General features: G+C 44.7%; 1 protein-coding gene across 2 annotated transcripts; it reads right to left on the reverse strand.

Moving 5' to 3' along the window:
- Positions 1–1,488: 1,488 nt before the first annotated feature.
- On the reverse strand, positions 1,489–11,644 carry LOC125515075 (Tetratricopeptide repeat (TPR)-like superfamily protein). 2 transcript variants are annotated; one of them, XM_087528845.1, is made up of 24 exons: positions 11,312–11,643; positions 11,094–11,155; positions 10,355–10,447; positions 10,194–10,266; positions 9,843–10,103; positions 9,629–9,698; positions 9,204–9,330; positions 9,080–9,121; positions 8,350–8,883; positions 8,101–8,261; positions 7,415–7,913; positions 7,026–7,088; positions 6,839–6,940; positions 6,395–6,715; positions 6,212–6,304; positions 6,025–6,126; positions 5,822–5,926; positions 5,302–5,435; positions 4,994–5,177; positions 4,752–4,883; positions 4,520–4,632; positions 4,132–4,213; positions 2,073–4,049; positions 1,489–1,974 (listed from the first exon to the last, which is right to left on the reverse strand). In XM_087528845.1, the coding sequence occupies exons 1-23, from the start codon at positions 11,376–11,378 to the stop codon at positions 2,100–2,102; spliced, it is 5,370 nt and encodes a 1,789-aa protein (XP_087384971.1). In that variant the 5' UTR covers positions 11,379–11,643; the 3' UTR covers positions 1,489–1,974; positions 2,073–2,099. The 2 variants fall into 2 exon arrangements, with proteins under 2 accessions (XP_087384971.1, XP_087384970.1); XM_087528844.1 differs by having other exon boundaries at positions 1,489–4,049; positions 11,312–11,644.
- Positions 11,645–13,685: the final 2,041 nt, after the last annotated feature.

The raw sequence follows: 13,685 nt of genomic DNA on the forward strand, positions 1-13,685 counted from the left end.
GATGAGGCAAAACGTTTGCCTCCATTTAAAAGAAAATGGGAATGCTAGCCTGTTACATCGGGGCTTTGGTAGGGCTTTTTTGTCCACCTGTAATTGGCTAGCTCGTTGATGTTGTGCGCGTTTTTTTCTTTTTGCGGGAAACCTTCCTACCTATTCATCTTCAATCATAGCAGTACAATGAACATAACCACCTAGCGATGACTATAAACATTGAAGCGAGTCGAAGGCGCGCCACCATCATTACTCCTCCCTCGCCGGAGTCGGCCAAAATTTATTACAGTAGACAGTTGGGAAGTCGTCGTGTTCAGACCCCATAGGACCAGCAAACCAGAACAGCAACCGCCGCTGATAAAGTGTAGCGTTGATTGAAAAAACCCAACCTGAAGACACACATAGATGAAGAGTTGATGTTGTGCACTTGTCTTCTATAGCTTCAAGCCAACTAGATAAGGGACGCGGCAAGCCGCGCGTTGACCGCCGAACGGTCGGCCAACAAATATGATAGAGTTGGGAGCACATTTGATGTTGGGAATTTTGGTGGACATATAATTATAAATCATGTTGATGACCGCTCAACAAAAAATAAAGTTTGTACATAAAATGCATTCACACACACATAATAGCAGCGTTGTGAACCACACTATTTACCTAAGATAATTATCTCTGATCAAGATAGAAAACACACACCATATAAGTTTGCTAGGACGAGGGATTGCATAGTAGAGTATCAGTACACACCATATATTTACATAATTAAGTCTAGTATAGGAGGAGGTGCTGCATAGTAGGGCATCGATTGCATCTCATCAGAAAGCAAATGCACGGAGGTTACATATACTAAGATGGTTAACTGGAAGTACCAAACGATCATTCAGATAGTCATGATGATGAGGTGGTAATGTAGAATCGGTGATCATCGTGGGACCTCCGCAGAGCACTTGACCTCACTGTCAAAAAGATCTCCTCATCTAGAGAGCTCCTCATATAAGGTACATGTTCAGGGCTTCCATAGCCCGTGGATGGCAACTCTTCATCATCAGGGAAACTTGGTTCTGGATCCTATGGATATGTGCCAGTGAACTGCAGATATTCAGTAGCAAGAACTGTGTTCTGGTCAAGATACTCGCAAATGTTCTGCACATTAAGAAGAGTTATGTCCAGCTCAGTAACTATATGCTGAAGCTGCATTGTCATTGAAGATTCAATATGTAGTGAATTATCCCACCCTAAGCTGGGAGCTTTTTGATGATATTATTCTTCTCACCATTGATATTTTTGATAGACCCAATGGCACTATCTTTTCCAGCAAGTCGCTGCAGCAGAGACCCATTGGCCTTCTTGATAGACTCAATGATCCTTTTCTCTCAGTCGTTGTACAAAAGATAATTGGTCTTTTTCATTGACACAATGCTGCTATCCTTTTGTTTTAGTTGCTGAAGCAGAGTGTCACTGGCATGTTTATTCTTCGAATAGAATTGAATTGAGTAATAATCACAAAATGGATCGGCGTCTCATGGATTCTTGTACAAGCAAAATTGTCCAAAAAGCAACAACCTGATTACAGGGACACTTGATACAAACTTCCTGCTCAGGGAAGTATCGATTTTCTTTACAACAGTCTAATTTATCAAAATTCAAAAGAAATAACTACATACAAAGATGTCAAGTCGGCAGTGTGTCCAGTTCATCGACAAAGGAAATGAAAACGCCGAGCAAAATGTGGGGAACGATGGCGTGTTTACCACCTCTCTGATCTTCACAAGCTCCTTTGCAATGACAAAGCAAGCTGAAACAAGGTCACTATGATGACAGTTGGACACTCGGAAGACCTTTAAAGTTCCATGGCAATGCGAACCCTTGCAATACCATAGCACCGGTGCAGCCGTGCAGGGCGGCAGAAACAAATAGGTACTAGAAACCATGAAATAGATCAGAAAGCAACTAATTCTCTAACGAGAAAACCAGCATCTCCTCCTTTCAGCAAAAACAGCAGCGTGTCAGTTTGCATTAGCATACTTTTATAGCCCGTAAGGAGGGCTCATCTGTGTATGAATAAAACTTCCTGTAACTACCTGAGAGGCTGAGAAGACCACCTTTTCTCAGCTCGCAACCTGAACGGCCTCGACTTCTCCATCACTGTAATCAGCCCAGGACTTCGGCTTTTCAGTCACGCTTGAATCATCTGGAGCATCTTTTGGGGCTGAAGCATCATCTTGAGCATCTATCGGGGCCGTTGCATCAACTTCAGCACCTCCAGAAACTATAGTTTCATCAGGCTTCACTTCACTGTCCTCACATTCCACATGGTTGTTCTTCTCCAACGTGTTCTTGCTCTCAGTCTCAGCTTCAACATCAATTCCACTAGATGTATCATTTCCTTCAGGACAAGTCTCACTAGTTTCAGACACTTGTGGGGAAGCAGTCTTGGGTGACTCGACAGTACTATCTGGAGATGATGGAAGCCCATCCTGTGATGCTTGAATACCAGCTGGCGATGCCAGAGGTTCATTAGGAGATGATGGATGGCCATCAGGACTTCGAGATTGACCTGGCACAAACTCCGCTGCATGAGGATTCATCACTTTAGGGGATGTGGCTGCCTCTGGAAGAACTTCACCACTCGGCAACACAGGCTTGTTACGAGGCACCCGGTGCCCTGATCTGTTGAACCCTCCGGCTAGACGTGGACCATAAGGGACCCTTGCGGTTGCAGACTGGTGAGGGTGCTTACGGAGAGGGATGGCCAGCATTGGGGGCACATTGGCTGGTGATGGCAATAGTCCTCCGTGTTCTCTGAAACCTGGTACGGCCATTGAACCAAAAGCTGGCACGGTGGCTGGACTGAATGGAGCAGCGGCAGCATTAAGTTTACTGGCTGTCTCTTTCGCACCTTCTACTGGTGAATCATTCTTTTCACTTCCAGATGGTGAAGATTTCTCATTTTCGGCCCCACTAGACAGCTGTTCTTGATTATCCTCTCCTGGACCTCTTTCATCATCATTGGAGGAAGAATCATTTGCCTCAGTCAAAGTTGCTGCTTCTTCATTTGGGACGTCCGCTAGTGCTGCTGGTGATTGGTTCTTCTCTGTAGATGTCTCTGCTGAATCTGAGGTCTTCTCAGCTTGATTTGATCCTACCAAACCATTGGCTTGTTCAGTATCAGAACTGGGAGATTTGTGCTCATCTGTTGCTTTTGATACTTGCAAATTATTATCCTTTGGTGACACTTGTATTGCCCCATTTTTCTCTTCAGAAGGGCGAACATTGCTTTCTTTGGGAGCCTTGGCACTTTCAATATTTACAGCTGGTTCAGTTGCATCCTTTTGCTCTGTATGCACATCATTCAACGCTTTGGCAAGAGTTCCTGGTGCAGCTATTGCCACTTCCTTGTATGACAGTGACTTCCTTACTGTTTGACTGACAATTGGTGCTGCAGATGGCATCACCTTGGCAGCTGCAGGGGTGGTGGCTAAGCTTGCTGCCATGGATTTAGGTTTGGGTGAATTCTCCCCACTGTTTGATGAGATAGTAGGATTACCTGCTTTGGAATTGAAGCTCGAACTCTTCGCCAATTTCTTTGCAAGAGGGCTGGAAGCAACAGAAGCTGCAGCCTCATTAGGTGAAACTCGAGGGGAAGAGTTGGATGGAACTCTGCCTTTGTATCTTCCATTCTCACTATTATTGATGGCATTTGTACTGATCTTTGACAGGTTTGGCCTCCTCACACTTGCACCAGTTTTGCGATTCCCCGTGGTACGTCCCTTTGGAACAGCCTCTTGCCACCCCTCCTCAGATATGTTCTCTTCAGTATAGTCATCTTGAGGCATGTGGACCACAGTGTTACCTGGTTTTTCCTCTTCCAGTTTCACTTTCACATGCTCAACAATGGTTCCATTCTCTTTGACTTGAGAATTTTTCTTCTCAGTTAATTTCTCTTTGACTTCAGAGTTTTCCTTCTCAGTTGATGAACGGTCACTGTTAGGTGGAGGGCTCCTTTGATCTTCATCATCGGCTAATTCAGATGGGTTTTGCCCGATACGACCTTTTATCTACGATACATAATGTAAATGCATGAGGATGACCACTAGAGAGATAAGACAACATATAGAAAGGTCCTGATGATGAACTTACCTTAGCACGGGCTTGTTTCTTTTGCATTTCCTTAGCCTTGAGCTCATCATCTGGATTGATATAATCTAGAAGATCTGATACACTGACAAAAGGACAATATAAGATCCATACTGAAGAAGCAGGCAGTATTCAAAATTGATTATTCAGTAAATACAGCCATGCATTTAGATTTTTCAGTAGACTCTCTTCCTTTTGCACTGTCTCCAACCGAACAGCTATAAAGATAAAAGTTTCCACTTTGGATCAGGTCATCACTTCTATTAAACTTTATTGAGAATCCATGTTGACACACAATATTGATGTTCACTAGCAAACCGACTCAAAAAAAAAATCTTTGCCATCTCTTCAATGAAAATATTTAGCTATCACAAGCTATTATGTCGTCTACCTCAGATGGCCTCTGCTTGCTATTGAAGCATCAGGCTTTGGAGTACCGTTGCGTGCTGCTTCCTGCTGCTCTAGTGCCTTGGACTCAAAGTATTCCAGCCAGGCAGCAGCATCCTGTGGAAAATATGGGTCATCAGATTTCCTTGTTGCTATGAGAAAGGCAGATTATTGGGGAAAAAAACTGAAGACTAAGTGGAAGAATTCACCATCAGAAGCATTTTATTTCTGATTACCTGTGTCCGAAGATCTTCTGATCCGAGCTTTGATTGAAGTATTCGTAGAGTGGTTTTTTCATGTTGGACACTCAACGAGTATGCTTCCATTAAAGACAAAGCAATAGCAATAGCATGATAACTAGCAGCCGTCTGTCAATAAAGATGAGCTTTCAGTGTAGCCTTGTAAGTGGGCACTAGTGTATGTGCCAGAGCGCAACATACAGTCACACTGAAACACAAGAGGACGTTGAGTTGCATACCTGTATGTGATCAACACCAAGCAGCCGTTGGTTACATTTTAGCGCCTCATGCAGGTAACGGAGTGCTACATGGACATTACCCAACCCTTCTTCCATCATAGCAACGTTGATGTAAGTTGCAGCAGTATTAGGGTGAGACGGGCCACATGTCAGGTGCAAAAGATATAGGGCACGATTCACATACCTGAAATATACAAATCAGAACATAAGGTTGTTAACACAGGAAGAAGAATACACAAATTATAGGTAACTGAGACAAAAACAAACTACTAAGCATGCAATTTCAATAAATTACAGCATGCACTTACTTTAGTGCTAATTCTGTATGTTGCAGGCGATAGTAGAAAACAGCAAGATCTCCATAGCTTTTCATAGTATCTGGGTGATCAAGTCCAAGTTCCCTCTCGTTAATATCTAAAGCCTTCTGTTGATAGATAGTTGCCTGGTCCAAAGAGCAACAAGAATTATAAAGCCAGCTCCACAACACAGCGCAACAGGGGATACTAACAGATAGTTATATGCATTAAAAAGCTAAACGTGTGACAAGTGCATGACAGCTCCAGGTCACTCAGATGAGCAATATTATTGCATTTGTTACACTAAAGCAGCTTATGATCTACAGATCCCACATGATCATCACATTTCAGTGTTGCCAAAATGATTCTGCATTTGTTCCAATTATAATACCCCCAAAAAAATTAGAATCCTAGTGTGATTCCTTGAATTAACAATGTTTGTACATAAGCTAATGCTCATGTAAATTAGGCTAGGCAGTGTTACTGAATACTGTGAAAGAGAACTAGCAGCAAGGTCCCAAAATTTTGGTACCTGGTTGAAGTCCCCAGTATGATAAAGCACTACTGCCAAGAGGCTGTATGCTCCTGCGGTCATTCTATGATACGGACCACAAACAGCAACCAGTTTTGCAAGAGCCTGCACCATCATATACAGTCATGTCCAGATTGTATGAAGTAGTTAGCGTAGTGTTTAAGAAATCATAACGTATGGATGTAATAGTATGATCAGGATACCTTTGTGCCGTAGTTAACAGCATCCTCAAGTTTTCCTTTGTCCAGGAAAGTCTTGGATGACTCCAACAGGGTGCGGCCATCTGCTGATGAGCATGCAACATGCTGCAGATAATAGATCATGGTTAATAACCATTAATTATTTATGCATTTCTCAGGCATTTGCAGTTTTCATAAGTTTAAAATTTACCTTGTAGATGGGAACAATACTGATGATATCAGACTTTCTGAATGCATGTGGTGTATCCATGTCGTAGTCTTTAGTAACTAGCTCAAGTCCTACCTATTGGAATCATGGTTCCAGGAGTGAACAGGAATAATCAGAATCGTTGAACCTAAAAATAACAAGTTATTGTGACATCTAAACTATTACCTTATGGCAGAGGCCACGAAGAATGGCATACTTTCTTAGATCAAGGCTATATTCGTCTTTCCATGCCAAGCCGAATCTCTTCATCAAAAAGACCTCCAACCACTTCTGCCTGAGATTATGATCCTCTCCGCACTTGACATCATTATTTTCTTCTGGAAATGGTCCCAGCAATATATTTAAACATGATGCAACTGATTGAGCCATGTCATTTATATCATCGACAGCTGCAATAACTGCACGAACTATGTGCTTAAATGCTCGAACTACCATCTCGTGTATACACAGTGACTGTATATGCGGGAGCTTATCAGAAAGCTCAACCTGAAACACAGCAAAATAAAAGAGTGCTTCAGTTGTGATTTTTATAAGATGTTTTATGTTCTTTTATTTATTCAGATAGATGAAGATATGTTCTTGAACTTGACCGAACTACATAGTATGTACCACTTGTCCCAGTGAGCGCATCTGGAGGCCTCTGGTGTGCATGAAATCTGTCAATGTCCTTCCATCAACAGGAGAAAGCTCAAGTGAGCCAAAGTCTGCTACCTGATAACAGGATAAGGATGACAGTCAAAATAATGTGCCACCCGTAATACGTTATTGTAGCTGCTACATGAGTACAGTATATTACCAATTTTGGTAGGGCAGTATCATCATAATATTTGTATGCCATCTCAATCAATTCATCGGGGGACTGCACAAAAACATCTGATCGTAAAGCATACTATAACGTTAAAGAATGGGAAGAGCGTGTTGAGAGACATAAAAGCCACCGACATAGAGTACCATATCAGTATGTTTCCTGTAGCAACAGAACAATCAACAAATGGGCAAATTCTTCACTAACTGATGAGGGGCTAGGGAGAAACATAATTTATGAACAAACTAACTACAATGATAGTTGAGTCACAGCAAGGTCACCCGTGGACTAATGTAAAATTTCGTTTGGACATCTACTTGGTGTGATGTTGCCTGAAAATATTTAAGGAAACTCCAATGCCAACATGATGAGGGAAAAACCTTAGCATGAAGTCCAGTCTCAGATTCTTTTAGTCTTTGGAAAGCAGCTTCTGTTAGCGCTTTCTGCAGAATAGCCTCTTTATCCTCCTTTGTGCTGGCAGTGTTGTCTGAATGTGCATCGTTTGTATTTGGCGAAGTACTATCTTTTGTGGACGCACTCTTTCCACTCTTGTCATCTGACTTCTTCTTGATCTCCTTAAGCTGACCAAATTGTTTTCCCAGGCCTTTTACTGTAGGAACATCCTTAGACTCGTCGCTTTTCTTACCATCGGCCTTCTCAGAAGTTTGATTCTGTAGATGCTGTACCCAGCAAGCACCAAGCTCCCATCTGATTGGTCTTGTTTCTCTTGGAGCCTCACCTTCAAGATTCTGCATGCTATCTGTAATTATTTTCCGGACAAAATTTGTGGTAGCCTCGTTCTCTTCAGGATCAGAACTGTGCAACCGCTGAACTGCTCCAGGTGACTGAACACATGACTTCTGAAGCAGCATCCTTAAGCTGACAAAGGGAAAAGCGGTCATTGCTGGTTTTATCTAACCAATACAGTGGCAGAAAAATAAAATAAAAAAGGACCAAGTGCACGGGAGCTGAAGTAAATGACTTGGAATTGGTATTGGGCGAACTCATGTTGTTAAATAAACACAAGAAAATAACCGTACACCATGTAAATGTTCCCAGTACTAACCTGTTGACGTTGAGAGCATTGCTACCTCCCTCCGGCTGGTCTTCAATGTGAATGTCCTGCTGCGCTGGAACAACGGTTGTCAGTTGAGCATCCAATGGAACTTGGACAACAGCTGTATACCCACAATGCTTCACAACAACCACACCAAGAGTAGCAGTATCCTGTAGACCAGTTGAAATACTTCTTTAGTTAACAGAAAAAATAAATATAAGCATCCTGTAATCGTCTGTATCGAAGAAAAGATCTTACATGTACTGTTGCACTCTCATCAGCAGTGATTCCCTTCAGCAGGTTCCTCTTAGCAAGCTCATCAAAAGATACTCCTGGAGCCTGACTTCCATCTAACTTAACATCTGACTTAGAACTTGCATCTGCTTTGTCTTTTGTTACCGTTATTTTCATATCCCCAATTTGTTGTGTGTGCGGAACTGAACTTGCTGTGCCATTTGTTTTTTCATGTGAACTCTTGTCATCGGGGATCAAATTCTGGATAGCTGCAATAGCTTTAAGGACACCAACATCTACAAACAAGCTATGGAGTAGGAATGCCTTCCTGTCTCGGACTTGCCTTTCCTCAGCTGTTTTACAAGGCATTGCAGCAAGGATGGCAAATTCTTTCACCCACGGTCTATGGTCATGCTTCCCATCTCTTCCCAGGCCACCCCCATTGCCACCCCAAGTTTCATCTTCTGTTGGAAGGGGTGGGAACACTGATGGTGAATCCGCAACAACAGGGGGAACGACCCAAGTGTTTGACCGGAATCCGTAAGGAAGATTTCCAAACTGGAAAGAAATGAGAATTAAAGAGCAAACTTCAAACTTCCAAATTGCAGTTGTGAATTCTATTTTAGATGCAAACTAGCATACGCCCCCACTTGCCCAAAAATATTGGTTCAAATTCTGAAAGTGTAACATGTTGAAGCACATCTGATTAATTATTATTATTTTTGGTTAGAAACCAAGCATTAGCGAATCTCACCTTGTTGTGCTCAACAAAAGCCTTCATAAGAGCCTTGTAAGCCTGCAGATTTGGAACACATTTTCCATATTAATGATCAACCATTGATAAGAAATAAAGTAAACAAGCTCAATATTTTACTTACTGCCTCAAATCCACGGTTCGTCTGCTGCAACAACCCAACAAGGGAGTGGTTAATGAGTGCTCGCTTCCCTGACGGATAGAATCCAGCTCGGGATGCCACGATCGTCACTGGCTTCCCGTTACAAACCCTCACCTGAGTACCGGCACCAAACTCAAGCGAAGTCAGCGAACTTTTTTTTTTTCAAGAACATACAAGGCAGCGAACTATAACTGCAACTGATACTATACAGCTACGCTGAAAACCTTGGCACCATTAGACATTACAGTGATACTGACAACACTGAATTACTCATGGCTACAATTTTCATATGACGAGCTAAATCTACTGGTACATTCAACACAGTTGACATAAGAGTAGACAGTAGCTACTATTAGTTGCCACTGTTGTATATTATCATCGAATCAGTAACAATATTCAGTAGGAACCTCACATCGATCTGGAAGAAGTCCTCCTCTCTCTTGTCATCGACGAACGGGCGCGTCGACCTTCTGATGTCTGCAATGGATCACAATCACATTAATGGAAAACCCTAACAGAATTTTGTTCTCCAAATACAACTCGAACCTACTACTCATTCCTGTACGAAATGTGCTAGAGAAATACAGAGAGAAGAAGAAAATGACTAGCACTGGCACTTACACTGGATCGGCGGCGAGAGGTGGGAGAAGGAGAAGAAGTCGTAGAACTCCCCCAGCTTCGGCGGCGGGTACATGGGCTCCTCGCCGCCGCCGCCACCGGCGACCACGGCGCCGGGCGAGCCTGGCTTGGCGGCCTCGGCGGCCGCATCGGTGGCGGGCGCGAGCTTCTGCTCGGGCTTCTTGACCCCGAACGCGGTGGTGCAGGCGACGACGTCGAGCAGCCGGCGGACGTGCGCGACGGCGAGCTCCTCCGTGTACTCCTCTGCGGCGCCATTGCGAGACGGAGCGTGTCAGCGCGCGGTTTTTGCGATTTGGCCCTCGACGTACGCGCTATTCGCGGGTTCGTCCTTACCTTCGACGATGCTGAGGTGGCAGGGCTTGAGGGCGGCGATTTCCACCGTGTCCTTGAGCTGGGGCCCACGGACCTGCATTTGTGCCCACGTAACAAGTACAGCCTGTCAGCTGGCTCGAACTCTGAAGCAGTTTTCAGCCGCTCGGGTCTGTGACGTGTACCTCGTGGCAGAGGGAGAAGCTGGTGATGTGGCAGGTGTCCACGTGGACGGCCAGGAGCTTCCGCACGTCGAGGATCCTGTCCGTCGATATGCCCTGAAAGTGCAAGAAGGCGCATATGCATTGGTTGCTCATCAGTTGCTGTTACAATACTCATTTCTCTTACTAGCTTATTATTACTCCGATGGTGATTTTGTTTAAACCGAGGCAAAAAGTTTGTTTCATCAATCCATCCATTAAGCAGAAGAGGTTTTTTTTGCGGGAATAAGCAAAAAGAGAGTTGCTCGGTTAATTTAGTAAACTGGGTCAAAACTAAGCAAAAATGTTTCGGAAGTCACTTGGACCTCTAATTAACCTGCTCCAATTGTACGGTGTTCCACCTGGCATGCATGGCACGGATGTTGTTTTGTGGACCATTTTGTTTTGAAATTTGGGAGCTCCTTTTTACAGAGAGTTTGGCAGAGTTTGTGCCCCGAATTTAAATCTTTCCGTGGTTTTTTTTTGTGTGAACGTGTAAATACGAGCGTGAATTCTAAGCACGTGATGAGATTGTTGTGCATAGCGGAAGAAGGACAAACGGTAGGAATGCACGGCCGCAGGCGCAAAAGGAAGATAAGAAAATGCCAAAGGCGTATATATCGCGTGGGCCGTAACTGATGGAGCTCTCCTCTCCCCACGTAAAACCTCGTGGAGGGAAGAAGATAAGCTTAGCCAGGCGGGGCGGGGCGGTCGGTCCTCTCACCTTGAGCGTGAGGTGGGTGTAGTCCGGCGCCTCCACGGTCACGTCCAGCACCGTCGGCAGAACTGCATCAGTTTACACGTACGTTCATTCACAAACAAAATCATTCAGAACCGATTGAAAATCGGCAAAAACTCATCATCTTCTGAACTTGCAATTCAGCAAAGATTTGAATTCTACAGAGTAGGAGAATCAAGTTTACAACTAGCGCACGCACGCACCTTTCTCTTCCTTCTTCTTCTTGTCGCCCTTGGCCTTGGGCTTGGCCTTCCCCGCCTTGGGCGCCATGCCGCCCGCCCGGCCCTCGCAACGCTAGCTTGCTGCTGCTGCTTCCACAAACCTCGACGGCTCGCTTGCAGTTTCTATCCCGAAATTCCCAACGGAATGAGAATCTGAACTTCTCAAGGTAGCTACCGTGCTCTTGGCATTTAGATGGTGAAGAGGAGAGGAGATAGCGAGCGGGCGAGCGAGGGAGCGAGCGAGCGAGCGAGAGAGGTGGGCTAGAGAGAGGATAAGGTGATATATAGCAGCGCCTAGATGCTGCTACGAGCTAGCTAGCTGAGCTGAGCTGAACAGCTTCCACTGGCTCTGTGAACCTGAAGTTGAAGGCGCAGGCGGAGTGGGAAGAGGACAAGAGCGCAGCAAAGGGAGCGAGCGAGTGAATATGAATAGTGGATAGAATGTTGAGATTACTCCAGTCTGGGAATAAAAGAGGAATAGTGGATGCAAAATGTTGTGGTTACAGAGAGCAGGGGAGACTGGGCACGAGTCTTCTGTCGGCCAAATGGTGAAGTTTTTATGAGTGTGTGCGTGCAGTTTCATGTGTCTGTGCAAGTGATTAGTGGCTAACATTAGAAACGAGCTGATATGGCGAAAAGAATGGTGTTTTTTGTTAATTCTACTTTCTCATGTGCGATGACATGTATTTCGCCGGTTCTTCTGGAGCAACTTTTGTTTATCTGAAAAAACTCATGGCGCATAATTATCCACTTGCAGGTTTTCCATTCACGGCGCCTGGAGGGGCTCTAGAACGCGGGTGAGAGTTCTTTTACCGCCATCCGTGTACGAATAACGTACGCCACGAAAATGTTGGATCCAAGAACTACTAGTGATGTCTTCTTCTTCTCCTTCTTTCGATTAAAAGAACTAGTGATGTCAAAATTGTATCAGGCTAAATACAAGGTGAGAAAGCACAGTAATAAATTCATCATAGATTCATCCGGGCGTTACTTGAACCGTACTGACAGAGGTTTCCAAACCTTCAATGACTGAAGTGCTAGTAAACTCCAGTCAGTAGAGAAGGTCTGGACGGTACGAAACCAATGGCGCAGAGCGTCCCCAGCTGCACCGCAGTGCAGTGTACGCGCGGGCGGGCGGGCGGGCGCGCTGGCCACGGGGGAGAGCGACGGGGCTCAGGGGATTTGGCGGCATCCCGAGAGGGAACCAGAACCAATGGCCAGAGGCCGCCCCCTCATCTCGTCACCCCGGAGCCAATCCCCATCTCACCCAATCTCCGAGCCTCCACGCCTCCGTGTCCTATCTGCAGCGCGGCCACCAGCTCTCCGGCTATCTCACTGTCCCGCTCGACGCGACGCGTCCACCCATTTCTGACCGCGCCGGTCGGCCGGCCGGTACAGCCGTGGGGCGGGCGAGCGAGCCCCGTGTGCCGTCCCCTTGGGGCGGGGCCGTGGGGCTCCGGTTGGGTTTGGAGCTCACTGCGTTTCGGGCAAGCTGACGGTAGAGTTATTTTGGGTAGCAGGGGAAGCGGCGGGGCGTTCAACTGTACGAGACTTGTGAATTCTGTAAAAAGTGAAAGAGATTTGAATGAGTGAGCAGCAACCGAATTTCATTCACGTGTGGGGAATCTAGTGATTGCAACGGGGATTGCAATATGGGTAGCTCATGACTTCATGAGCTAGCCCCATTAGCTAAGTGGTTGTTTGTGTTACGAACCGACAGTTACGAAGGATGTCATTAGCAAACCGTCATTAGGCACTGTCATTAGTTGCGTTGGAAACAGGAAAAGGAAGAATAATCACTAGTTGAAATATTCCCTTTTCCCTACCTTCTGCTTCACTCGGGTCAGTTTTTTTTTCTATTTTTTGAGAAAAAAGATATAAAAGAGAAAAGAGGGTAATTATAAAAATGTTGAGGGGGTTAATATGGAATAGTAAAGGTATTGGTGATAAGGATAAAAAGAATTTTATCAAAGATCATATCAATGTAAACAGTCTTGACTTTGTGGGCATCCAAGAGACAATGGAAACTGAGTTTAATTCAGTAGAATTGTCTGAGTTGGGTGGACAGGAAAGTTTTGATTGGAATATTTCACCATCCAGAGGTAGGTCGGGAGGGATTCTGGTGGGTACTAATAGTGCTACTATGGTTAAGGAAGAAGTGGAATTTGGAGAGTGTTTTGTTAGACTTATTAGCGAACCATCATTTCGACTGTCATTAGTCGGTTATTAGTGTTCAAGCGTCGGTACTATATCTGTAGAGGAGCCTATTCGATGCGACTCAAATTCCTGTATAAATATACGATTCTCAAATCAATGAAAGTTTCTGATCGTTCACGTGTGGGGAATCTAGTGATTG

The sequence above is a fragment of the Triticum urartu genome, chromosome 6A (assembly GCF_056163025.1).
Source record: "Triticum urartu cultivar PI428250 chromosome 6A, HENAU_Tu73, whole genome shotgun sequence".
Classification (NCBI taxonomy): Eukaryota; Viridiplantae; Streptophyta; class Magnoliopsida; order Poales; family Poaceae; genus Triticum; species Triticum urartu.